Source organism: Malania oleifera, chromosome 7 (genome assembly GCF_029873635.1).
Source record: "Malania oleifera isolate guangnan ecotype guangnan chromosome 7, ASM2987363v1, whole genome shotgun sequence".
NCBI lineage: Eukaryota > Viridiplantae > Streptophyta > Magnoliopsida > Santalales > Ximeniaceae > Malania > Malania oleifera.
In genome coordinates, this window is record NC_080423.1 from 97,904,499 (window position 1) to 97,930,123 (window position 25,625).

General features: G+C 37.0%; 1 protein-coding gene across 2 annotated transcripts in view; it reads left to right on the forward strand.

The window, feature by feature from the left end:
• The window catches only part of LOC131159282 (GPCR-type G protein 1), a 97,005-nt gene that overhangs the window by 23,462 nt on the left and 47,918 nt on the right, over window positions 1-25,625 (forward strand). For both annotated transcript variants that reach the window (XR_009137776.1, XM_058114037.1), the window contains exons 4-7: window positions 4,637-4,757; window positions 5,138-5,267; window positions 8,289-8,367; window positions 21,554-21,642. Coding sequence is in view for 1 of the 2 variants with exons in the window: in XM_058114037.1 (XP_057970020.1) it covers window positions 4,637-4,757; window positions 5,138-5,267; window positions 8,289-8,367; window positions 21,554-21,642 (419 nt within the window). In the remaining variant the exon portion in view is untranslated. The remainder of the gene's footprint in view (window positions 1-4,636; window positions 4,758-5,137; window positions 5,268-8,288; window positions 8,368-21,553; window positions 21,643-25,625) is intronic.

Genomic DNA, 25,625 nt, shown 5'->3' on the forward strand with positions numbered 1-25,625 from the left:
TCTTCTTTTATTTTAAAAGAAAAGGACAAAATGTGGGAAATGTAATTTCAGTCATGGTAGGAAGAATATTGGAGAAAAGATTAAACTGGATGGTTAAGAAACAAATACTTGATTTCGACAGCTTGGATATATTATTCAAGCTGAAGGAGAAATTGAAGAAAATGTTATGCTTAAAGTTAAAGCGTGCGTGCGAGTGGTGGGGGTGGGTGGGGGAAGAAAATGGAGACATGCTTCAAGCACATTGTGTGATATCATAATATACCCATAAAATTAAAAGGAAAGTTTTATAGGATGACTATAAGACCAACAATGCAATGTGGATCAGAATGTTGGACACCTAAGAAACAACATATCAAAAAAGTAAAAGTTGTTGAAATGAGAATGCTAAGGTGGATGAGTGGTACAATGTTAAAAGATAAATTATGGAAAAAAAAAGGGGCAGCTCAGTTGACAAAGCTCCCGCGTATGCAGGTTCTGTGGAAGGGGCGGATGATGGGTCTAGTACGCAGCCTCACCTTTCATTTTTGCAAGAGGAATGATCTTATTTATGGTAGATTAGGCATAACACTTGTAGAAGTTAAGATAAGGGAGGGGTGTCTCAAATGGTTTGGGTATTTACAACGTAGGCCAAATAATGCACTAGTGTGAGGAGCCACTTATGGTTAGCATTGTTGTTAAAATCAAGATCCATGATCCTACTTTACTAAAACGATCTTGATCCTACCTTGAACAGACAATTGGTTGGTTCGTAGTAGGATTGTAAAATCCAACACTCTTTCATATTTTTAAAATCTTTACTAAAATACTTTTTTCATATAGGCTGGTCTTTTGTCTTGTATAACTGTACATGAAATGGAAAATTTAGAAAGTGATTTGGTTTATTTTAAATTGACGAAATTATGACTCAAAAATTTACTTTTTGGTTCAATGGTGATTATTAAGTGGTGCAAACATTAACTATTAAGATTCAAGATTGGTAAATGTCACGTTGATGCATTTAACGATAATAATGATAATGATAGTGATGATTTTAGTAATGACCTTGATTAAGTCATTGATGATAGTCTTAGTGATACCTATGAGACAACTGATGGCTTGGATGCTGACATGTAAGGTAGAAGCTAGCTTGATGGTTTAGCTTTTTTTAGTTAAAAATTTTAAATTTTTTTTGAAGAAAAATGGATATTCATGTTGTATGGCTGTTTGTTGACTGATTTGTGTTAAAATTATGTTCTTTGTAATTACTTGCTCTTGCTATGTATTTCCTCGTGTGAAACAACTTCCCCCGTCTCCATCAATGGTCTCCCTCTGGCTTCAAATGTAGCAGATGTCAAAATTCATGATTTAGATAAAAGGGAAGATCTTCAATTTGAGATTGGACAAGGTGAGATATATCCCTTTTTTGTTCGTGCTCAAGAAAAATCCTACTCAGAATAGACGGATTAAACTACCGAAAGAGGCATTTCTCTGGTTTGGCAATGGTTTTCTAGATTTCATTCAGTTGATTAGGGGTTCTCAAAAGGTCTGACTGGGGAATACACTGTATTGTATGTCGATTAAGTGGACTAGGGGGGTGGGGATTTTTTGGAGTTAGGGTTGGGTTGGAATGATAAGATTTTCTCAGGGTTTCTTCCTGGTGGGACAAAAGGGGTTCATTGATGCAACTTTGCCAGCAAGTTCTATGAACTAGGCAAAGAGTTTGGGTTTCGATCATGAGGCGCAGGTGTGGGTAGCCCTTCTGTGCCCAGATCGTGGAGTCAAATGGTGTTGAAAGTGAAGGATAAGGCTGTGAAAGCAAGTTTCAACAAGGAAAGCAGGTTGCTGCGAATGGGATTGATGAGATGTGCATCCGATATTGGGCTGAACTCAGGTAGAAGATTGCAGGGTAGCCGACCCTAGAAGATATCTAGTCAAAAGGCGCATGTTTGTATTGCTCAGGCAGTTGGGCGTGCTGAAACTGCAATGGAGGCTAGGGTTTTGGAAGATGGTGCAGCTCCAATTGAGGTGGATAGGGTTACGTTAAGGGAAGCAGAAGGTGGAAAGTCTGGGCTGGGCCGATTAGTTATTGCATTGAACTTGGGCAAGTTAATGGAAAAATGAGGAGGCTCATTTTTATATAAATTGGGCTTATTAATCGAACATGCCCATAGTTTTCAGGGCTCTATTTCAGATGGTTAGTCTGATGGAAAGGATCATTGGGCCAATCATAATGGGCATGGCCAAGATGCCCAATACTCAAGCCCCAATACACATGTGGAGAATATAAGGAAGAAGGATTGTCACCCATCTACAAATGAAGGCCAAAATCTCTTTCCACTTTTCCAAGATTCATGTGGAACAGATCATATTATGGGGCAATTACAGGAAGCGGGAAGCTTGATTTGGGAAAAGTCTCTTAATGACAGAAAGGAAATAACTAAAATGTTAAAAGTGGTTGAAGATTCTGATTTTACAGTGCGGGAAGAGGATGCTGCAGCAAAGGTTTATAAAGGTGATGGTGTTTTGAGTAGGATATTTGATGCCTTAGACCTTAAGGCAAAGGGATCTAAGGGTCCCAAGGTTTATACACATCAGAACACTGCGCATATGGGTGTGGAAATGAAAAAATTGTCTGAACAAAAAAGAAAGCACTCTGGTGAGGTAGTGCCATAGATTTTAAAGAGGAATTTAGATGAAGAGTTAGTTATTGTGGAAGACATTAAAAAAAAAAAATAAAAAAAATGGCGTACCCAGTGCACAAGGCTCCCACTTTGAGTGGGGTCTGGGAGAGGTGGATGTTGGCAAGCCTTACCCCTATTTTTGGAGAGGCCGCTCCCAAGTCTCAAACCCGAGACCACCTGTACCGAGGCGGAGGCACTTGCCATCGCACCACATAAATGCGAAGAAAAGGTAGGCAATTCTTGTGATGGGTTAGCAAAGGAAAGGAGGTAATGAGATTGGTGGATTTATTAGATAATGGAAGCAGGTCTTACTGAGTTCGATTGTTTGGGGATTTTCTGTTGGATGAGATTAGGGAACAATATGGATATGTTTCTGATTCTAGTGATGTTCTAGGGGAGTTATCATTTGTACAATATGTATATGGCCCTTTGGAAGGATTAGAGTGGTATCTATATTTGAAAATGACAATTTGGATAATAAATTGTAGCACAAGTATGGTCTTTTACCAACACCAATGGAGGAGATTTATAGGAAGGATTTCGAATTTCAAGATCTTATAGATAAATTGGATATTAAGTTTTGTGATCGTAGGGGAAATGAAGGGCATTTTGATGAGTGTAAAAATAGAGCTAAAAAGGGTCAAAGGGAGTAAACTAACTTGAAGTGTTCGGTGAATTATGAAGGAAAAGGATTGAAGAGGGAGTTCCTTGTTTAATTGTTAATTTTTATTTTTTCATTTATTTCATTTACTTTACTTTATTTTTATGGGGTGGATTTCTTGCTCTCTGTTGTTGTAACTTATCTTTCTCTATCTGATATATCTTCTTTTATTATTAAAGAAAAAAATATGTTCTTTGTTTTTTTAATTAGTGATTATTTCATTTTCTTTGTAAGCTGGTTTCATTAAGTTAGGAATGCAACAATTTGAGTGCTTCATTTTTCATCTTTTGTAATATAAGTGTTCTACCATAGATATTTGTAATTTTTTGAGTCTTCAACACTAACAAGCCAATTTTGTAGGCTTATATCATAGAAGTTTTGTTAAAAAAAGCATACAAATGCATTTTTCATATTTGTTTATGTATTTAATGGAATCTTACGATCCTTGATCCAATTCTATGATCCAATCTTGCAAAACCATCCTAGCGGTCCTACATTGGATCCCGATTTTAATAACCTTGCCTATTAGTAGCAGTAGAAGGGGTAAGGGTGGACCTAAAATAAATTGCAATGAGATTTTAAGTAAGGATTTAGTCACCCTTAAATTGTCCAACGAAATTGTCCACGATTGTGTAAATTGGCAGAAAAGGATTCATGTGGCTGAACCCACCTAGTGGGGCTTGGGCTTAGTTGTTGTTATTGTTTAGGAACTCGCATGTCTTTTTACAGGGAAGAAGATGTCTTGGCCTTTTCTTTTGGATGGGTTTCAATATTCCGCCTTGTTAAGGGATTTGCAGCGCGGTGCTTTCAGGGGGTGTGTTTCTCAGATTTACAGCTTGAGCAGGATGCTGTGTTATTTTGATTGTAATTTTTTATTCTTTGTTCTTTTCCTTATGAGGAGGATTTCTTATGCTTTTTTCTACACTTTCTTTTGTCTACATTATTAGTAATAATCTTAGCTCTATGTTACTATACATTTTTAAAAAGAGACAAAAGTCATGTAGCTACTTTAAGGGACTGTTTTGAAGGACTGGGAACTTAATAACATTCCCTTAATAGAAATAACATGACAAAACTGAAACAGTTCTAAAGCAAGGAACAATCAGGAATCAACTAAAAATAATTCTGCCAAGCTGCCTAGTGGTTCAGACTCCAAACCAATCTAACTAATGGTCTTGCTTTGCCTTTGCTTTTGCTTTTTGTTGTTTTCACATCATTTTGTTGTCTTTACAGCTGTGCACCTTCCCTTTTTCTTCAATCATTGCTTACTGGTCTCTTGCATTTTTGTATTCTCATAATAATGCATGCCTATCAGGTTTTTTCACCATGCCTCAATTGGTTAGCAGAATTGGGGTTATTGGGGTAACTGTCATGGCTGTTCTATCTGGTTTTGGAGCTGTGAATTTGCCGTACAGTTATTTATCTCTTTTCATCAGGTAATGAAGCAGAATTGCCCATTTCAAATAAGTCGTATCTTGCTCAGACCAATAAATAGAATTGAAGTGTGGCTGCATTACTATTTATAATGAAAAATTACAAATTAAGCATTTGTTGGATGAGATTGATTTTTGTTATTATGTACCAGTTTTCATGTTTACAAATTAAACATGCAGATTTAATTGCTCACATTGGACCATACTATCATGATATTTTCGCCCCTTTAGTGTTGTTCAAAAGTAGCTTTTAATGTGATTACATGGTCAAAATGCAAATGATTCAGATTCATAAACTAAATGTAATTATTAAATTCCATTTTCCCTTATATGTTTTTGCTGATTCTTGCTTTCTTGTATTTCCTTTTGTTTTATTGTGCTAGAGAAATTGAAGAAGCTGATATCAGAGCCTTGGAAAGACAGCTAATGCAATCAATTGAAACTTGTATTGCAAAGAAAAAGAAAATCATTCTATCTCAAATGGAAATGGAGCGAATTCAAGGATCAGAAGAGGTCCACTTTTTATCATTTTGCTTCTCAATTGATGCACACTCTGTCTTAATAAATTTTGAATGTTTGGCATACATGCCTTTTTTCTTTTCCATCTCACATTTTAATGCTTCTTTTTCAATATTCACCTTATCATACTATATAATATATATAAATTCCGAGCAGATGGCCAGCCAGGCCCTGTCACGTGTTCAGTAATTTTGAAGGGCAGAGGACGGTATTTTGGGAATGAGGAAGGGATATGTACATAAATTAAAATTATAAAACTAATCTAAATTATTGGCTCTTAATTTTTTTATTCTTTATTTATATTTGCATACATGAAAATTATAAAATTAATTTCAATTCCCAATTATTAAAAAAATATAGAAAAATGTATGCCATGTTACATTTGTGTTTACATATGTTAAATTATAAAAGTAATTCAAATTATTTTTAAAGTATAGAGATATCTATGTCATGCATGTATGCATTCTTACTTTTAAGAAGCTATAGTGTGCATTCGTAATTCTATTTTCTAAATTCAATGTTATATATATATATATATATATATATATATATTTTAAAATTGAAGTTTGAATTTGTACACCATTTTCTAACCTTTAGAGCAAATCCAATATGTTGTGTTTTCAAAAGGACTTAGATTAGAATGATAGTTCATATTTTTGTTCACTTCTGTTTGATATTTGCTTTTATTATAATTTATTTGTTAGATCCATTTTCAGATGTTTTAGTATGAAATAAGTTGGGCTACATACTTACGTACACACACATGCATAATAAAATAATATATATATGTTTACAATATTATTTTCTGGCAATATATATATTATTGAGACATTGTTTGAAAATATTTCAATGAAATGTGTAGAGTTAAAATTTTTTTTCTTAATCTGACATTTTAAATTTCCTTGCAGCATAGCGGTGGGGCCTTTTTACTAGTTAATAATAATTTTTTAGAAGATTTTCAGGTTGATGGTCAAGTTATCAAGATGTCTAAAAGTGGGATGGCTAGCACTAATTTAGATCATAATGAATTCTAGTTTTTGAAGGTTATAGCTGGTTATGTTTCTTTAGCTTGGTCTTTTGTTGTATTTTGGTCTTCCTTTAGGGGCGAACCCCATGTCTGCTGCCTTTTGGGACCTTGTGGTTTAGAAGAGTGGGAAGGAGATTGGAAAGGTGGAAGAGGCATACTTATTGTTATGGGGTCATATTACTCTCACTAATACCTTCCTTTTCTAGCATACTCATATATATATATATATATATATATATATATATTATCCCTTTGATAGTTCCCATGAGTGTGGCAGGGTTTCTGGGGAGGTTTATAAGAGACTTCCTTTGGGCTGGTACTGGGGAGAATAAGAGGGATCATCTTGCTATCTGAGATGTGCACTTTAATTGGAAAATGTTTATGGCTGTTCCTGGTAGAAGTTAATTCCTTAGTAGAAGCAAGTATGGAGTTCATTGGAATGGATGGGATACACCCTAAATAATAACTCATACAATCATATATTTACAGGCCTAATTCTGCTAGGCAATCAAGCAAATAAAGTAAGGAAATCTATGAAGACTAAAATACTACTTTCCTAACATCTAAGCAGGCAAGATTTCTAATTTATGATATGCTAAAAATACCACTATGAAATATTACAAAAATAGGAATAAAAAATTACAAAATAAGTCAAAATTGAATCCAGATGACTTAATCTGCCCAGATGACCTTTCAATGTTTCCTGTCAGGATGACTTAAAACCCAGTCCTGAAGCATATGTTCCCTAATAACCCTAGTCCTAATAAAAAAGGCCATCCACTGACTCGTGTTTAGTTCCTGAACAATGACAATATTTCACCAAGAGCCTATTAAAATCTCTTGAACAACCTTCGCTTGATTCTATCCCCTAAGCCTCTCACACTCAAACTCAAGATCTCATGGAAAACCTCATTACACCCCCTCCCTAGCTATGTTTACCCCTGTGATAATATATGGATGATTCAAGTTTTTCAATTCTCTGTTTTTTCCTCAGCCTCCTTCTACTGCCCTCTCCAGGGGACATAACACCTAGGCTGGTGCAATTTATTAATTTGCCATGGGTAACTAGAGGGTCTGTTAACTGGGACTCTGTGGCATTATTAAGATGATGCTGGTTTTTATTTTTTTTTCGTCATGTTTGAGGACTTCTTATTTTCTTTTATTGTATTTTGTTTGTCCTTATTCAAAAAAAAAAAAAAAGAAGAAGAAGAATCTAGAAGGCCTGTTTAATGTGGTTCATCTCTAGTAGACCCAACAATTGAGTTGTCAGTGACCTAGACTGCGGAAAGAAGATGGTTTGGCACAAATTATACTGATACCACAGTGGATAGTTAGATGTCTCCTCATTTAAAGGAAATCTTCATAGGAAAACATATAATTTTGCCCATCCACCCCTAAAAAAGGATTAGTGCTTTTGTATCCCAATATTTACCTTATTAGATCTTGTTGTGGTATGTAGATTATGCTTTTTCACTGATATTATTATTAGGTATGTAAGATTCTGTTGTGTGCATTCTGTGCACTGTTTTATTCAAGATATGGAACAAGAGCCTGAGACTATATGATGTATTTGCAGACTGCAAGTGCGGAACCAACCTGATGGAACCATATGTTGTTTATGACGTTTGGCTGTATTCTATTTGTTAAATTTATGCATCATGTGAATAAAAATGGCTAAAAAACTAGGAAATTAATTACAAAACCACAATGCTGATTAAAAATAAAAAATTCAGAATTATGATTTAAAAAATGTCCATAAAATATATTTACATGCCTTATTATTTGCAGTCCTTACCAGAATATTGACTTAGTCAAGCCATACTTACAAGTTCTTTAGTATTATAATTATCATGACACACTGTACTGCTGTACACACCAGCTGCATACTTCTGTTCATTTTTAACAATTATTTCATTTAAAAATCTTGTAAATTTGATCGTAATTAAATATTTCTTTATATGACTTCATTTTAAAATTGTGTCTTGTAGAAATTGAAGGCTCGATCTTTCTTTAAACGAATTGTTGGAACGGTTGTGCGTTCTGTACAGGACGACCAAAAAGAGCAAGGTCAGTGTTTAAAGTTTTTGATTTTACTAAACTAAATGATATTTGATTTATTAGGACTTCAGGTTTGGTTCCCCCCCTTTTTTTTTTTGGTGGGTGAATTTGAGTCCTTGCTTGTTCTTTTTAACTTCATAAAATTTTAAACTGGAGTTATTGTTAATTCCTTTCATATTATCAACAAGCACTAACCAATATTTCCAGTTGAAACTATGTAATAAACGTTGTTTAGTTTCAGTTAGAAGTGGTTATGATAGTTTCAAGTAAGCTCTTTCATTGTTATTTTGTACATCTAATTTCCCTAAATTCAAGCATCTTCATAGCTCATGGACATGTCTGCAAGTCACCAGATAGGAAATAGTAACTAATCATTGCCTTAGGCTTCCTAGGCTATGAGGAAGGACCTAAATTTCGGTCAAAATATTGAAATTTTGGACGGAATTTCGAGTTTCAGAGGGTATTGAGTGGAAACTCACTTTCAGATTGTTTTTTTGCAAAATTTCAACCGGAATTTTGATAAATTTGGCACTGTAGCTCAAATTTGGATGGAAAAATTTGGAAAAAGAAAATGAAATTTGAAGCCTTAAACTAAGCATACCTCATCACTTCACCATCTTTCTCTACCTCAAAACTCGAAACAAGCCCTAGCAAGCACTGCAGCTCCTTCCTCCCTTAAAGCTTGAGTTGATTCTTCAAGCTTCAAGCACTGCAACTTCTTCTCTCTGTCTCTTACACAGCTGCAGCTGGTGGCGAACAAAAGGAGGGGCACTGTCACAGGCTTGCAGTTCGCACCCTCTCTTGCATGCAATCTTTGGACTATTTGTGCCCCTTGCCTCTCTGTGCAGCACTCTAGCACCTAATTTACCAACATGTTTTGCCCCTTCCAAAATCCCAAATTCCCAATTGCCTGTTCCATTTACTATTAACATCCTTATATATATAGTAATTTTGTAGTTATTAGATTACACCAAATTCACGCCCTCCGCCAATTGTCTTGTCTCCAATTCCTGAAAGACGGTAGAATCAGAGAAGAATGTTAATTAACAATTCATGGATTTGGTAATCTTGCTAATTTATTTAAGATTGTTAGGGAACTTGGGAATATACAAGAGTGAAAGAAGAGAAATAGAATATACAAGAGTGAAAGAAGAGAAATAGAGGAAGTGGGATTTATAGTCCCTGTTATCTTAACAGAAGCGGTGGATCCACCAGAAAGCATAACATAAGATAATTTTTCAGGATACTGTTGAGTAGAGAAGAAATTAGGTGTACCTGTGATATAATTAGTGGCAACAGAATCTATAACCCAAGGACTAGGACAAGAAGTACTGGATGAAAGCCTATAGTGTTACTTGTCTGAGCAAGGGATACAATGGAAATAGAAGCTTGTTAGGATGCTTTATATTGCTCGAATTTGGAACTCTTCCCTTAACATAGATATAGTATGCTTTTTCCCACTTGGGCCCAAAGGTGTGGAATTTGTGGTGGCTGCATTGGCAACATGAGGAGGTTTAACATGGAGATCCCAATACTACTCAATGGTATGAACTCCTGGTTGACAAGGACCGCACTTGCGTGGAGTGCCTCTACCTTGTCCATATCTTCCACTACCGAGCACTCAAACCATCTCGTGAACTTTTGCATTTGCTTGCTTGGTTGAAAACCAGAATCATTGTGCATGGCGAAGGCTATCCTCTTAGAGCCAGGGGTTGAAACAATAGATGCAAAGGAAGGGGAATTTGTGTTAGAGGAAGCATGAAGGACACGGGAATAAACATTGGAAAATGTTAGCAACTTTGCACTACTAAGTGTCTGTGACTAGACTACCTCAAACTTGAGTCTCAAGCCTGCTACAACCCGAAGACTTCTCATTTACTCCGTCTGCTTCCTCATCTTGTGAACATATGCGGTTATGGATTGCATGACATTAAACTCCTTTTGAATACGCTTCCAACTCTGCAAAGTGCTTTGTACCACTCCTATCTTCTTGTTGTAACTGAAAGTACTCCAAGAATAAATTGTACATACATGCAATGTTACCGGAATACAAAAGCTTTATATAATCTCAAATCTCGATGCATGCACATCCGTGCAATCTAGGGTTTCATTGACTTCCACCAGAGGGAAACAATCAAAGAATCTTCTGAATCCACACTTCTTTTCTCTTCTAATCAGGGAACCTAAATTGAAACAATTGGTCAGATTTTCCTAATCTTGTCAAATAGACCTTAACAAACTTAGATTACTGAATAGAATTCTTGTAACCAACAAAAGCTCTGATACCAATTGTTGTGCAAAAACCTCAAACAATGTACAGTGGAATAACAATATGTAAAAGGATCAAACAAACTGCAGCAATCTAAATGGTGAATATACAGAATAATTCCACGACCACAGCAAGTAAATAAAGCAATAATAATAGCAATGACACCAGGAATTATGTGGTTCGGCAATGCTTGCATCCACGGGAACAAATGACAAGAATTTACTATCTCCTTGTTCAAATTACATGAACAATACATGAACTCTCTCAATTCTCTCTATCAACCATCTTGGCACCCCTAGGCACACCAGGCACAAAAGCGCACTATATACAACGTATTCTCTGTATATATAAGCCTCCTCGAAAGTTACCCCTGAGACCCAACCAAAATAACATCCAATTATTCAAAATTCAAAATTTGCGCAGGCTGTTCCGAGCCAAACCGTCGACGGTTTTAGAAAAAACAGAGATACTGCCCCCTGCTGCATTGCTGCTCCCAGATTTTCTTCATGCCTTACCTTAGAATGTGAGCCACATTCACAACAATTTCCACCTTGGCGAACATACACCCCTTAGGAGAAACCGAAAACATGAATCCACTGCTCCACCTTAAACTTGGGAGGCTAGGTTGGGACTGTCTCCCGTCTAGCAACTGGAGACAAACACCAAGTCCAAGCAACCCCGCTTGAACTTGTCGATGGCAACTTCATCTTCTACCATCAACCCTGACATAACTGTAGGCGCAACACCCGAAGACTTCACCCTAGGCTTCCAACAAGAACTTCCCACAATAGTAAACACAAAAGCTGCTGCTAGTCTTATATCACCAAAACCCCTTGCATAGTCTTCAACAAAAATAACAACTAACGGTTCACTCTATTGCTTGCTGAAAAACTCCATTACATAATCATGAGGAACCTTTGACGTATCCTGGACATCACAACCCGTCTTTCGGTACTGAGCGGTAAACATTTCACAACGATTCTCCATAGAACCCCCCGAAGACGGAAAATGAAGTCTCCCTGCGGTTTTGTTCACGAAGCCACCCTGAGATAGCACCAATCTCCCTGCAGTTCTGTCCATGCGAATCAGAAAACCAAGACCCTGCTTGGCTGTACCCAACACATTAATGTCAAAAACTTTCAATAGAGTTCCTAACTGATCAACCTCATTCAAAGCTTTTCCAGTCGATAGCATGTCATTCACACACAACAGATATATCACTCCATTGCATCCTATCACCCTCTTTCCAATTGGAAGCCTCACCAACTTACACACATAGTGCATATGCAATACTTCCATTTTCTCCACCATAGCACTCATCGACCTATTTTTCCCTTTGCCATGCATTGTAGCTTGACAAATAGTATGAATTCTGCCGTTGGTAGTAATTAATACATGAAACACTAGAATGCCAAATTTATATTTGAGTGGTGGTCTGATAGTGCACATGGGCCCACCATGATCCTGCTGATCTCCACCTGCATCACATGCCCATTCATATTGTGATATTGTTGACCCGAGATAGAAGTCCCACATTTTTGCATTTCTAACTCCACCTGAATTACATGATTGCTACTGCCGTAGTTTTTTGGCATTTGTTTCTCTTCCTTTACCTGAGTACGCTGCCCCATGACTTTCTCATCGAAAGCCATGTCCTCGATCACCCATTTGTTTGCCATAGGATCACCCAACTTGCACCCACCTTTCTTATACTCTAGAAAAGTGTACTGTTCGAACATTACACCAAGTCTAGATCCTCCATCACTAGAATAGTGCACTTGTGGACATCCACTCACAACCAAGTAGTTTACCGCAAAACCTGTCCACAATTCACCTGCAACTCTCTCATCCAGTGATACATTCGGCGATCGGTCACACGAGAAACGCGCCATACTCACTGACTTCACCAAGAAGTACCCTGCAAGCCTTGCATATAACCAGCCCTGCTCACAAAACTTCTTGAACAAAATCAGCATACTCAGCCCCATTGTCTGACCTGAGGATCTCTCTCCTAGTCTGGTTCTCCACCTCAACCACAAGTTAAACCTGGGAAACACATCAGGCTTGTGCCACATGAGATAAACTACGACCTTTCTTGCTACACCCACGAAAATCATATGTCTGCCCCGTGATGCCATCCTCACTGGTCCCCAAGCATCTGAATACATGTAGTCACCCATATGCTTTAACCACATATGCCACAGAATATTTGAATCAAATTCTACAACTGCAACTCCACCTACAATCGTAACACTTTGCAGTGGATAGATATTTCCCGATACCTTTTCTCCTTTCATCACTATCAAGTCGCCTTCACACACTTTCATTTCCCCACTTTCAGACTTGTAACTATACTCGTTACAGTTTAAAGTACCCAATGAAATGACATTCCTCCTTAGACCTGATACATGCCTTACATCACATATGGTTCTTACGACACCATCATACATTTTGATTTTGACATTTCCAATACCAAGTATTTTGCATGAAATATCATTTCCCATCAAAATACAACCAGCATTAACTGACCTGTAGGTGTCGAACCATTTTCTATTTGTTGTCATGTGATAAGAGCATCCGGTATCTTGGATCCAAGAATCATCCGTGAGGCACTCCGAACCCGATGAAACACATAGCATATCCCCATCACTGCATTCTGAATCTTCCTCCACTACACTTGTAGATTTTGATGAACCCTTAGACATATATCGTCTTTTCAGTTTTTCTCCAAACTGATGACGGAGAATCTTCATCCATGACGTGATACAACACGTCATTAGCCAAACAGAGTCGGATGGTCGATACTTCCGTTGTCCCCAATTCATTCCAAGTCGTTGCATCTATGCTATCCGGTTTAATTCTATATGAAACCTTCACCATGCCTTGCTACATCAAAAGATCCTTCTCCTTTCTTTGCCATAGATCGAAATTCTTGGTTCCATCAAACTTGACAACATCAAATTTCGCAGACGAAGATGCAGAGGCCATTGCAACAATGCTCTGATAACAATTGTTGTAACCAACAAAAGCTCTGATACCAATTGTTGTGCAAAAACCTCAATGAATGTACAGCGGAATAACAAAATGTAAAAGGATCAAACAAACTGCATCAATCTAAATGGTGAATATACAGAATAATTCCACAACCACGGCAAGTAAATAAAGCAATAATAATAACAATGACACCAAGAATTACGTGTTTTGGAAATGCCTACATCCACGGGAGCAAACGATAAGAATTCATTGTCTCCTTGTCCAAATTACATGAACAATACATGAACTCTCTCAATTCTCTCTATCAACCATCTTGGCACCACTAAGTACACCAGGCACAAAAGCACACTATATACAACGTATTCTATGTATATATAAGCCTCCTCGAAAGTTTACCCCCGAGACCCAACCAAAATAACGTCCAATTATTCAAAATTCAAAATTTGTGCAGGCTGTTCTGAGCCAAACTGTCGACGGTTTTAGACAGAATAGAGATACTGCCCCCTGCTGCACTGCTGCCCCCAGATTTTCTTCATGCCTTACCTTAGAATGTGAGCCACATTCAGAACAAGAATTATTTCATCCAACTTTTCAGTTTTTATTTGTGGCAATGACAAAACATACTTTCGGGATTCATAGACCCCATCCAACGTGCACAAACTAGGCCAATGTTAAACAAGAATGAGCAATTGGATTAACTGGATCAAGCACGAACAAGGTGAACCACTGAAACGACCATAGTCAAGTCACCAACAAACTAATATGACACTGCCACTGCCCCACAAAATCAATGTATGAATGCTGCCACTGCTCCATGAAACTCAAATGTGTTTACTAATACCGAGCAATAACTAGTGTTATGTTATGTTATGTTAATAAGTGAGAGTTAATAAGGGTATTGTGGTCACAAACTGACCCATCACCCCCATGGCAAAAGATATTTTAGTTCTAGTGACAGTCAAGTAGATCAACTTGCCAACCAAGTGCCTATTTTGACATTTGCCTTCGAAGTCCGATCTGACCTCCCTAGTTGAGCTCCCAACAAATCATTTTGACTTAGCAAGTCCAAGGTATATTTTCCTTGAGATAGACTCAAGTGCTCATCCTACCAAGAAAGTGACACAAAGTACCCAAGTCCTTGATTTGAAATATTGGTTGAAACCACTGCTTAACATCTGTGATTCTGCCCCAATTGTTACTAGTAATGATGATATGGTCAACATAAACTACTAGAAGTGCCACACTTATCTCCTTTTTGCATTGATTTTTCATATTACTAATTTGTTTTTACAATTCCTTTTTTCCTGGATTTTTTCAGAACTTTGATGGGAGATATCTTATTCTCCTCTTTGTAAATTCTTCTCTTATTATTGGAATCTCTTCTTTTGCTATAAAAATAAAAGACAGATCAGAATAGCATCGGATAAAGCCAAATGTGGAGACCATCACAATAAATTTGTTAAACCATGCACAAGGAGACTACTTAAGACCATAAATGACCTTATGCAACCTACATACTTTTCCATCCTCCCCCTGAGCAACATACCTAGGAGGTTGCTCCATGCATACCTCTCCCTACAAATCTTTATGCAAAAAAAACATTTTTCACATCGAACTGGTATAGGTCCAAAATTAGTTGTCAACAAGATCAATAAACGAATGAAAGTTAGTAAAGCAACGGGAGAGAGAGCCTCAAAATATTCCATACCAACTAGTCAAGCTTTAAGCCATTAAATGGAGCTATGAAGAAAATTTTTTGATGGTCTAGACCCGATGAAACCTAACCAGCTCATTACTAGGAGGAAGATCCACCCAAGTCCTATGTCCCTCAAGTGGTCAGGGCATCTGTTTCTACATCCATTGCATACTTCCACTTAGTGTTAGCAAGTGCTTCAACATGTGAGGAAGGGATAGAAATAGAGGAAATAGACAATGCAAAAGAACACATAGGACTAAGAAAGGGAAGAATTGAAACATAATGGGCAATAGGATAAGCAACTAGGGACCACTGAGTACACGTTTGAGTACCTTTTCCAGTGAGTGAGGGCAAATCCAAGTCACACAAGGATGGATCTTGAGAGCTAGGAGTCAAAATAGTGCTAGCCAGAGGAGGCTACGGTTGCATGGTGGTTGTGATGTTTGTCATTGATAAACCCTCAGTTGTTTCTATGGGTCTTTAGCCGATGGATTTGGAGATAATTTTTGGAGAGGGATAATGGTAGGAATAGAGGATCAACACATGCGTTGGGGGGTGGGGGGATCAAAACTCATTGATGGACTCAAAATAAATTCCTCCAAGAAGGACCTTGAACTAGAGAAATAGGGTGTCCCCTAAAAAAGGGTGACATCTGCACTAACATATTTCATGTGAGTGTGACAATCGTGACATCTATAACCTAGAGTTCTTGAGTACTTGACACAGACATGCATAGTAGCACAAGGAGAGAACTTGTCCTGACTAGTATGGGGAACATGAAAAAAAAAAATCTTCACTTGGAGACGTGAGGCATGACAAAGAACATAGATGTTTCTAGGTACACATGGATAAGGGAATTTGTCCCCTTAGAACACTAAAACATATCCTATTGACTAGAAAACATGCTGCCAGAAGAGCATCGATCCAAAAGGTTTTAGGAGTGTGCATATGAAGGAGGAGAGACCAAGCTATTTCGAGGGAATGTTTATTTTTTCTTTGAGCTACTCCATTCTACGAGGAGCATGTATACATGATGTTTGATGAAGAATCCTTTTGGCCAAGAAAAAAGACTGGAGCTCCTTTTGATCAAATTCAAGTGGATTATCATATTGAAAAATTAGAATACCAATGCCAAATTTAATTTTTTGTTCTTGGTAGAATTGAATAAATACATTTAAAAATTCAGACCTATCGTTTAACAAAAAATTGAGATCATACACGAAAAATCATCCACGAAGGGCATAAAGTATTGATGACTAATCACATTCTTGACTCTGTAGGGACCTCAAATATTTGAATAAGTTAGAGAAAACAAAACATTGATTTATTACAAGATTCAATTCTAGATTGAAAAGATGTCCACTCATTAAAAGAAACACCATGAGTAGGAATTGTGGAATTGGTATGACAAGAACTAGATCGACCACCACCACAACCATTAAAATAGTACAAGCCATTGTTCTCAAGTCCTCCACCAACCCTCTTCTTTCATCTGGAGATCCTAAACAACATAAATGAGAGGGAAAGGTCATTAAACAATTATTAGATTTAGTCAATTGACGAATTGATAAAAGGTTCACAGGAAATTTAGGTACATATAACATAGAGGAAAGAGGCATAGAAGGAAACGAGAGAATATTGCCACAATTAGAAGTCGGTTTAACTAAACCATCAGCAAGAGGAATCTTAGGGTGTAAAGTGGTGGGTTTCAAGGATTAAATTAAATTAGGATTACATAACACGTTTCAGGTGGGAGCAAGCACCAGAATTAATAACCCTTGGTGAAGAGGATGAAGAGGCAAGAAGCCCTGCTATACCTGAATGAGCTATAGTTGTGTTAAGACATAGAAGAATGAGTTTGGAGTTGTTGAACCATGTAAACAAGATTCTTATTCCCCTCTTAGGACATGGTAGATGATGTACTCGACTCCCCAATGGAGTGGCTAGGTGGTCTTGAACTTTCAATGGTGGAATCACCTTCAGACTCATTAGCCCAAGTTGGTTTCTTGTGGAGATTTCAATTGCAATTAATAATATGTTTTCCTTGCCACAATGCGTGCAAATGCGAGAATTGCCATGACGAGCTCCTCGTCCTGCCACACCCACTTTCCAAATCCCATCCTCATCCTCCCAACACTTCCTTTACTATGGTTGGAGGTGGTGCTAAACTTGGATGAATGATGGGAAGAAGCTTTAGGAAAAGAATGAGAGCCAATTTTGGTAAATATTGGATTCTAGCACATTCTTTCATTCATTGATGTTGTGGATTGGTTGGCAATAAGCCAACTGCGGATGGCTTGAGGGTTAGAACTCAACCTAGACTACAAATTTAGCAACCAAAAACCCTGCCTTTTGCCTCATAATCATCTCAATGTTGAACTAATTAGTTGATAAATGCTGAGTTGCCCCGACATACCTTTCAAAGTGCTATAACACTCACTAATGGACCTACCTTGTTGATCAAATTAAAAAAATTTCTCATGTAGGTCAAAAACATGAGTTTGATTTTTCATCCTTAGAGAAGCTTTCATGAAGATCATCCCATACAACCTTGGTCTATGAAACATCACATTTGCAGCAAGTCATGGCTTGATGCTATTCTGCATCTGCACCACCCAAGCAATATGTCATTCTATTTCACTCAATCTTCATAATCTTTGGAGTTTGGAGACAGAGGAGAAGGCAACAAATACTTGGACTTCCTTTTTGTGTTAATAGTACACAAACACTGCCAAAGACCATGACAAATAGTTGGAGGATGCAACCAATTTGAAGGCTGTGATCTGTATGTTAACAGTATCAGCGAAGCTGTCTTTGTAGAGGTCATCCAAACAACCTCCCTATACACTATGACCAATGCACGCTAGTATCGGGAATGAATAACGCAGCAACTATGCAGAATCAGGCAGCAAACACGAGCGCAGAGCAACACTTCAGAACTTCAAGAGGCAGCTCTTAACACAAAACTGAAGTTACAATCCTACGAGGAATTACTTGACTACACAGTAGAAGGCAGATCACAAAAAGCACCATAGGCTCCCAATAAACAACATGGCAGCACAGGAGCTGCAGCATTATTGATGGCAGCAACTAGAAGCAAGTGCAGGCAAGAATGGGAAATAGATTCATTGAACACCATTCGAAATCATCAGCAACTGATACAAGATTGCTAAAATAGCATCATCATGCCAACAGATCATAAGTTCATAACTGCTTCACATCAGCAAAGAACCACAAACACACAGCATCCTACCAAGGATGCCTCACAGCCAAACCAAGATGAAAAAGGGTCCCTAAATGACTCTCAAACCAACCATAAAATCACTTTTGAGAACTAATTAGGGGAAGATAAGCAAAAAACAGTGTCTAGGAAAGCAGCTCTGATAAATCAGATTTGGAGTATATTCACGCTCTGATTCCATACTGTAAAGTTAGAAATGAAGCAGGGAAGAAGAAGCAAGAAAGCAAGAGAAAAAGGGGGGGCAGTTTCCTGGAGCCTCCCATACAGCTCCAGGTCTGCTCCCTCATACATTAATAATAATAAAAATGACTTAACAAATACACCCTTTCACATAACCTAATTACTGAAATAATATATTCTCTTCTAACATTGCTAAAATTTGTTTTTGGGAGGATATTTTGCTCGGTTGTTAAGACTTTCTTGTGTTCATAACGTTCCAATTTCAGCTTTTTATTTTCCTGTGAGGGGCACTTTTTCTTGAGATTTTCATTTCCTTAGGAGTCTCAATGAAATAGAGGTTGATGATTCAGTTGCTTATTGGGTGTACTGGATTCTTATATCCCTACTTCAAGTGGGGGATGCAAGAGTCTGCATTGGGGATACTATGGGGTCTTTCTCTTCAAATTCTTTTTTCACTCATCTCACAAAATCTCCAAGTCCTAGCTCTTTCCATTTGAACAAAGCTGTTTGGAAAGCAAAAGTTCCTTTAAAGATCTGGGCTTTCATTTGGACCCTGGATCTCAACAGGTTTAATTTGAATGATTTGCTTTAGGCAAGGAGAGACCTCACAAGGCTCTCAGACGAGATGTGTGTGTGATGTGTCGTGAAGAAAATGAGACTAATGGTCATCTTTTCCTTCATTAATGGGTGATGAGGTATACGTGGAACAATTTGTTTTCGTGTTTTGGTGAGGTTTGGGTTGCTCTGCAGAATGTTAATGATTTTTAAGTGGTGAATTTTTTGGGTTTTGTGGATATTTTGGAGTTGTGCTGTATATGCTACATTGTGGATTCCTTCGGTCGAAAGAAATGCTAGAATTTTTGAAGACCAGAAGACTTCTTTGAATTTGATTTAGGAGAAAGTTACTTGTTTTGATTCTTTTTGGGCATATTCTTTTCGGGTTTTGTGAGGCTTTTTGCAGTCCGATATTAAAAGGGACTGGAAGGCAGCTCTGATATAATCTTTTTCACTTTTTTTATGGAGGTACCTTACCTCCTTACCTTGTAACTGTTATTTTCTTATTTTTTTGTCTTTAAAAAATTAAAATCTCTAATTTTTTTTAAGAAAATAATTCCCCTATGGAACAAAATGTACTTGAAATTAAAATTTGAGATTCAAAATCCGAATTGAATTTTCTATCATACTAACTCTTCATTTCTTTTTGAAAAAAAGACTTACATTCACATGAAGAGTATGAATGATAAATTTCATACTTATAAAATTTTTATGTAAAATTGAACTTAGATATTAGCTTTAATATTTAATTTAACCTTTTATGATAATAATAATGACTTACAAATTTCATTTATATTAATGGAATGTGTTTAATATAGCTATTGCATTGTAGTTAACATGTATCTTATTTATGTTAGCTGTAAACTTTACATTACTATGTACATTAGGAGTTTCTAAAGTTTCATAAAATGCATCATATTTTACATCTAATTTCCATTTTTTTTTTTTAATTTTGAAATCGAAATTGACATCTAGACCAAAATTTCCATACTTTTGAAGCCCTGAAGTTTTAGTTGAAATCTTAAAACCTTGGTTACTTACCACTTCATAAAAAATTTTAAGTTGTTTGGTCATGTGCCATAGAAGTATACAAGCCTTAACACTCCCCACATGTGCAGTCCGGGTGAGGGAAAATGCATCATATTTTACATCTAATTTCCATTTTTTTTTTAAAATTTTGAAATTGAAATTGACATCTAGACCAAAATTTCCGTACTTTTCAGGCCCTGAAATTTTAGTTGAAATCTTAAAACCTTGGTTACTTACCACTTCATAAAAAATTTTAAGTTGTTTGGTCATGTGCCATAGAAGTATACAAGCCTTAACACTCCCCACATGTGCAGTCTGGGTGAGGGGAAACGAACAGTGAATAAGACCTCTATGGGATGTAAGATCCACATGATAACCTAGGACCTCTTGGAAACTATGTCTCTAATACCATATTTGATGACAACTTTTCCTGATAGCTTAAGTTCTTAGGTTGTGGAGAACAATATAAATAAAGCCTCATCACTTTTATTTCCTTGTTGCTGCTTCCAAAGGGAAAATATTTGTTGCATCAATCGAGCATCAAATTTCCAACAGTCAAAATCAGAGTTTGTGGTTTTTGATACTTGCACTTCAAAATTCAAGGCTGAATTTTTTTTCTAGCTGGGAAAGAGTTGGTGTGGGATTGTAAGCTAGAATTGGATAGATCAGCTTGACCCTCTTTGGAGGCCAATTCCCAAGAACTTAACCAAGGGTTTCTTGTATGCCTAATATATTTATGTCTAATTAATTACATTGGGTTACGTTTTTGTCGGGGCTTATGTTTATATTAGAGCTTTTATTTATATCTTCACTTCACAGAAGTCTTATTGATAGCAAAGCTAGGGACAATTAGAGAGAATCTTAAGGAGATAGGGTTTAGAATTTTGTAGTGGAAAAGAGGCTTATTGTGCATGTGATTACTTAAAACATTAGGGATGGCTATTTGAGTCCAAATATAAACAGGAAGATACTAGCAATGTTGAAGGTGCAGGCATGACAACCATGACACAATTAATGACCCAATTCAACTAGCATGCTCATGAAAATATCTGGAATTTTTTTGCCTTACATAATTGTTGTATTATCATCTAGCATGTTCAGTTTTGAGTTTGTTTTTCTAACAATATTTACGATAGGTTTCTATTTCATTGGAATTATATTTTGACTTGAGCTTTGCTTGATATTTCCTTTCTGATATATCTTGATCTCATTTTCATCTTTTTCTTCAAAGATATCAAAAGCATGGAAGCAGAAGTGCAAGCTTTGGAAGAGCTTTCAAAGCAATTATTCTTGGAAATCTATGAGCTTCGTCAAGCTAAGGTTTACGTCGAGTAATATAATTTTGGTTCAGCCTCTCAAAATCTCTGTTTTTTCTAGAACTAGTCTTTGTTATTGCAATTTTATCTTGGTGCAAATCTTCCTTATTGACAAAATTAGTTTTTCTTTGTGCTCTAGTGTTATTTTTCAGGTTGTTCAGGCTTTTGATATTTTGTTGTGGTCCTACATAATGATGTGCGAAAAGCCAGAGTTGTAGAACAAAATATTAGGATTTCTTTCGGGGTTGGGGGGGTGGGTTGTTTGTATGTATATATACAAACATTATATAAAGAAGGCATCAATTTGATATCTTTATTTCCGTATAAACAAATAATTTTTTTCTACAAGGGATTGTGATTTCTTTCTATGGGATTGCTTATATCTTTATTAGCTCCTATTTGTGGTGTTCAATTTCTTGGAATGTAGGTAGTAACTATGATCATTTCAACAAAGAAGAAGGAATCATGCATATTTTTCGGCTGCCTAACCAAATAGAAACAGCTGTGCAAAGAAGAAAGCACCCATGAGACAGGAAAATTCCAAAGAAAAACATTTTCTCTGCGAAATCAAAGAAAGAAACAAAATCTTTGCAAGTCTCTGTTGAGGCAAAATTGCATGGTAGAGATCCAAAAATATTTTATGTACTCATCGATTTCCCTCCTATCAAAAGTACTGGCTTTTATTCCCTCGACACTAACCAGAAATAGCGAAGTTAATGGTGTCCCTAATTTTTTTAAATCGGAAAAGGAAGAGATTTAATTTAGAGGAAGTATAACAAGGAGGATAAGAAATTTTCCTTGGAAGGTACAAGAAGGAAAACAAATCAAAATAAATAAATACAGCCTAGCCAATCAATCACGCTGTAAATCAGGGGAAACAATCCTTTGAAACATCCATCTGCAAAAACTCATGAGGCCAAATACTGAGTCCTATCCCAAAGCATAATCGAAGACATCCTCTTCCTCGTAAAAATGTGAGCTTTCAGTTCCAACCAAATCTCTTACAAAACTGCAAAAATTGCACTCCTCCACATCACCGAAGCATCTTTAATCCTTCCAAAACCTGAAAAAGTGATAACCAACAAATCCTCCACCAATTCCGGATCCACTCAACTCTCTTCAAATAAGCCAAGAAGTTTATTCCATACCCTTCAAGAAAAGGAAAATGAAGAAATGGGTAAATTCATCAGGAGATAAAGCCTTGCCCTGTACTTTGCAACTGATTATTAGTGCTACTTCTATTAAGAACAACTGACCAAATAAAAGCCTTAATCTTAGAGGGGACTTTGGCCTTAAAAATGGACTTATGATGCGGGAAAGACAAGATTTTTTGTTTTTTGTTTTGTTTTGTTTTGTTTTTTTTTTTGGTTTTTGGTTAAATGCTCAAAAAACGATTTACAAGAATACTCCCAAGAGGAGTCAAGAATCCATGAAGAATAGTCTCTACTTTTGGAAAGGAGCCTGCCATCAATAAACTTAACAAGGAGGCAAGCTCCACTGCCTCCCTATCATTAAGAACCCGAGGAAAATGGAAGTCCCAATATAAACCAGCCCCATTAGAAATAAAGAATGAAGAAATAGTTTCTTTGTGCAAAGTGGACAACCTAAGCAAATGGGGAAAAGATGAGCAAAGTGAAGAACACCCCCCCCCCCCCCCCAACCCCAAATGTCTTTACAAAACTGAATATGACACCATTTCCCACAATAAAATATGTTTAAGGAATAAAAAGAGGGTATATTGTGAAATATACTTCCAAGGACTTCACAAGAACATCTCAACCCCGAAAAGCAATGTCCTTAGACCTACGAACAACTTCCCATCTAACCAAACGATCTTTATTCTCCCCCAACTTGGATCAAAGAAAAAATCTCTCATTATCTTCTCAATAGTACTAGCTACCCTCACAGGTATTCTAAAGGTGACAAGAAATAGAAGAATACTACAAGGCAAGCCTGAATGTGTGCATATGCCCACCTAGAGAAAATAAAGCGCCCTTCCATACATCCAACCTCTTAGACACCTTCTCCATTGTAGAATCCCCAAAACCCACCTGTTATAGGATTACCACCTAGACACACAGCTAAATAAATCAGAGGTCAATCAAGGTCACACCCTTTTGACACCCAATGTTGTCTAGGGTCAATTTGATCAAAACCAGGAAATCTCTCAATCATTTGTGTAAATAGGGACAAAATTGATCTGAGGGCAATTAGTTGAGGGTTCTCTCTCTCTTTCTAGAGTCTTGCTAGCACATGTTGGGCTCAAGCTAAGTTCGATTTTCAATTTTGCATTTTTGCTCTCGTTTTATTGGACTAGGGGGCTATGCCAAGCCTGATAGGGTTTCTTATTGAAAATAGGGCAAGTGTTGTGCCCAAACACCACTTTTTGGACAAGGAAGGGAACTTTTTGCATCCGAAGGACTATTTTTGGAGAAGGGACCATTAGGGCAAAAACCTAACTCCTAAGGCTCTATAAAAGTAAGCTTGGAACTCTCAAGGGGGGAGAGGATTGGAAAAAAATTAGCAGGATATGTTGGAGCTAGGGGATGTGTTCAAAGAAGATGAAACCTAGAGAAGAGAGGTAGGACTACCCCTTTTTCCCTCCTATACCAATGATCGTAGTCTGCACATTTGTTATTCATCAATAATCATCATCATGTTTATTATTCATTATCATGATCTGCATTTTTTGTGTTACATGCTTTGTATCATCATAATGTCCATAGCTGTGTGCACTCACATTAACACTAGAATCACAGCCTTCACAGCCCCATAGTCATTGTTGTTCATGCATAAAATGCGAGGCTTTATATACTGGACCACTTCTTGCTCTTCTTCTTCCTTGTCTTCTTCTCTTTCATATTGTTGCGGCAGAGAGAGAAAGATCAAAGAGAGAAAGAGAGGGGGGAAGAGAGACAGTGAGGGAGCGAATCAGAGGAAAAAGAGTGAGAGAGCAGTGTATCTCTCCTCCCATGATGTCTGCACTTTTCGGGCAGTAACAGCTCTGGAGAGTGGTGGTGGAGCAAGGCCACAGGCTACAAGTAGTGCATCATCAGCATGCATGAGAGAGAGAGAGAGAGAGAGAGAGAGAGAGAGAGAGAGAGAGAGAGAGAGAGTCTGGCAGTACTTTCCGGTGATGGCGATGGTGATGATGGGGGCATCAAGTGGCAATGTTGTTGTTGGTATTCGGAGGTTGTGGGATGGTGTCTGGCACTGCTGCAAGTTGTGGCATGCAGAGTGAAGAAACCCTTGGCAAAGGAGGAAGACAACCTAGAGAAGAAGGCCTTTCCACACATGTGCCTTGCATGCAAAGTTATTCTAATTATTTTTTTATTTATTTTTTCTTCTTTCCTGTTTCTTTGTTTTATTGTTTTTCCTTTGTTAATTATAAATTGGTTTAAAAATTAAAAAATCCTTAAAAATTATTTAAATGAAAAAAAAAATTATATTTTTCATTTTAGTAATTTATTCACTAGTTTCATAAATTTCTCCTTATTATTATTAATATTATTATACCTATTGTTATCATTATTAATATTGTTATTAACAGATGGTCATAGGGTGGACTAATTTTTAATGGGAGGTAACCTACAATACAAATGAAAAAGAAAAGGTGTGCATGATTGTCTTTGAAAATTGCAAAGTTATGATGGTACCATTTGTAGAACAAGTGTGTAGTGGGTGCTAGTACCTTCCCTTCGTATAACCATTCTCCCAAACTTGGCTTTGGTAACTTAGACCTTGACTATTGGTTCTTTGGCCCAAGGTATACCTAGAAGACCAATCAATCGATAGTAATAAATTAGGTGTTCCTTGGTCCTGTATTGGTGGAAGATTTTACTAGCCATTTCTTTCATATGTTTTGGCAGAAGGAAGGATAGGGGCAGCCTTATAGAGGTGTGATGTATTTGCAATTTTTTGGGGGATTGGATGGAATGCATGGATATTCTTTGGGAAAAACGTAATTTGAGAATTAGTCTAGGATAA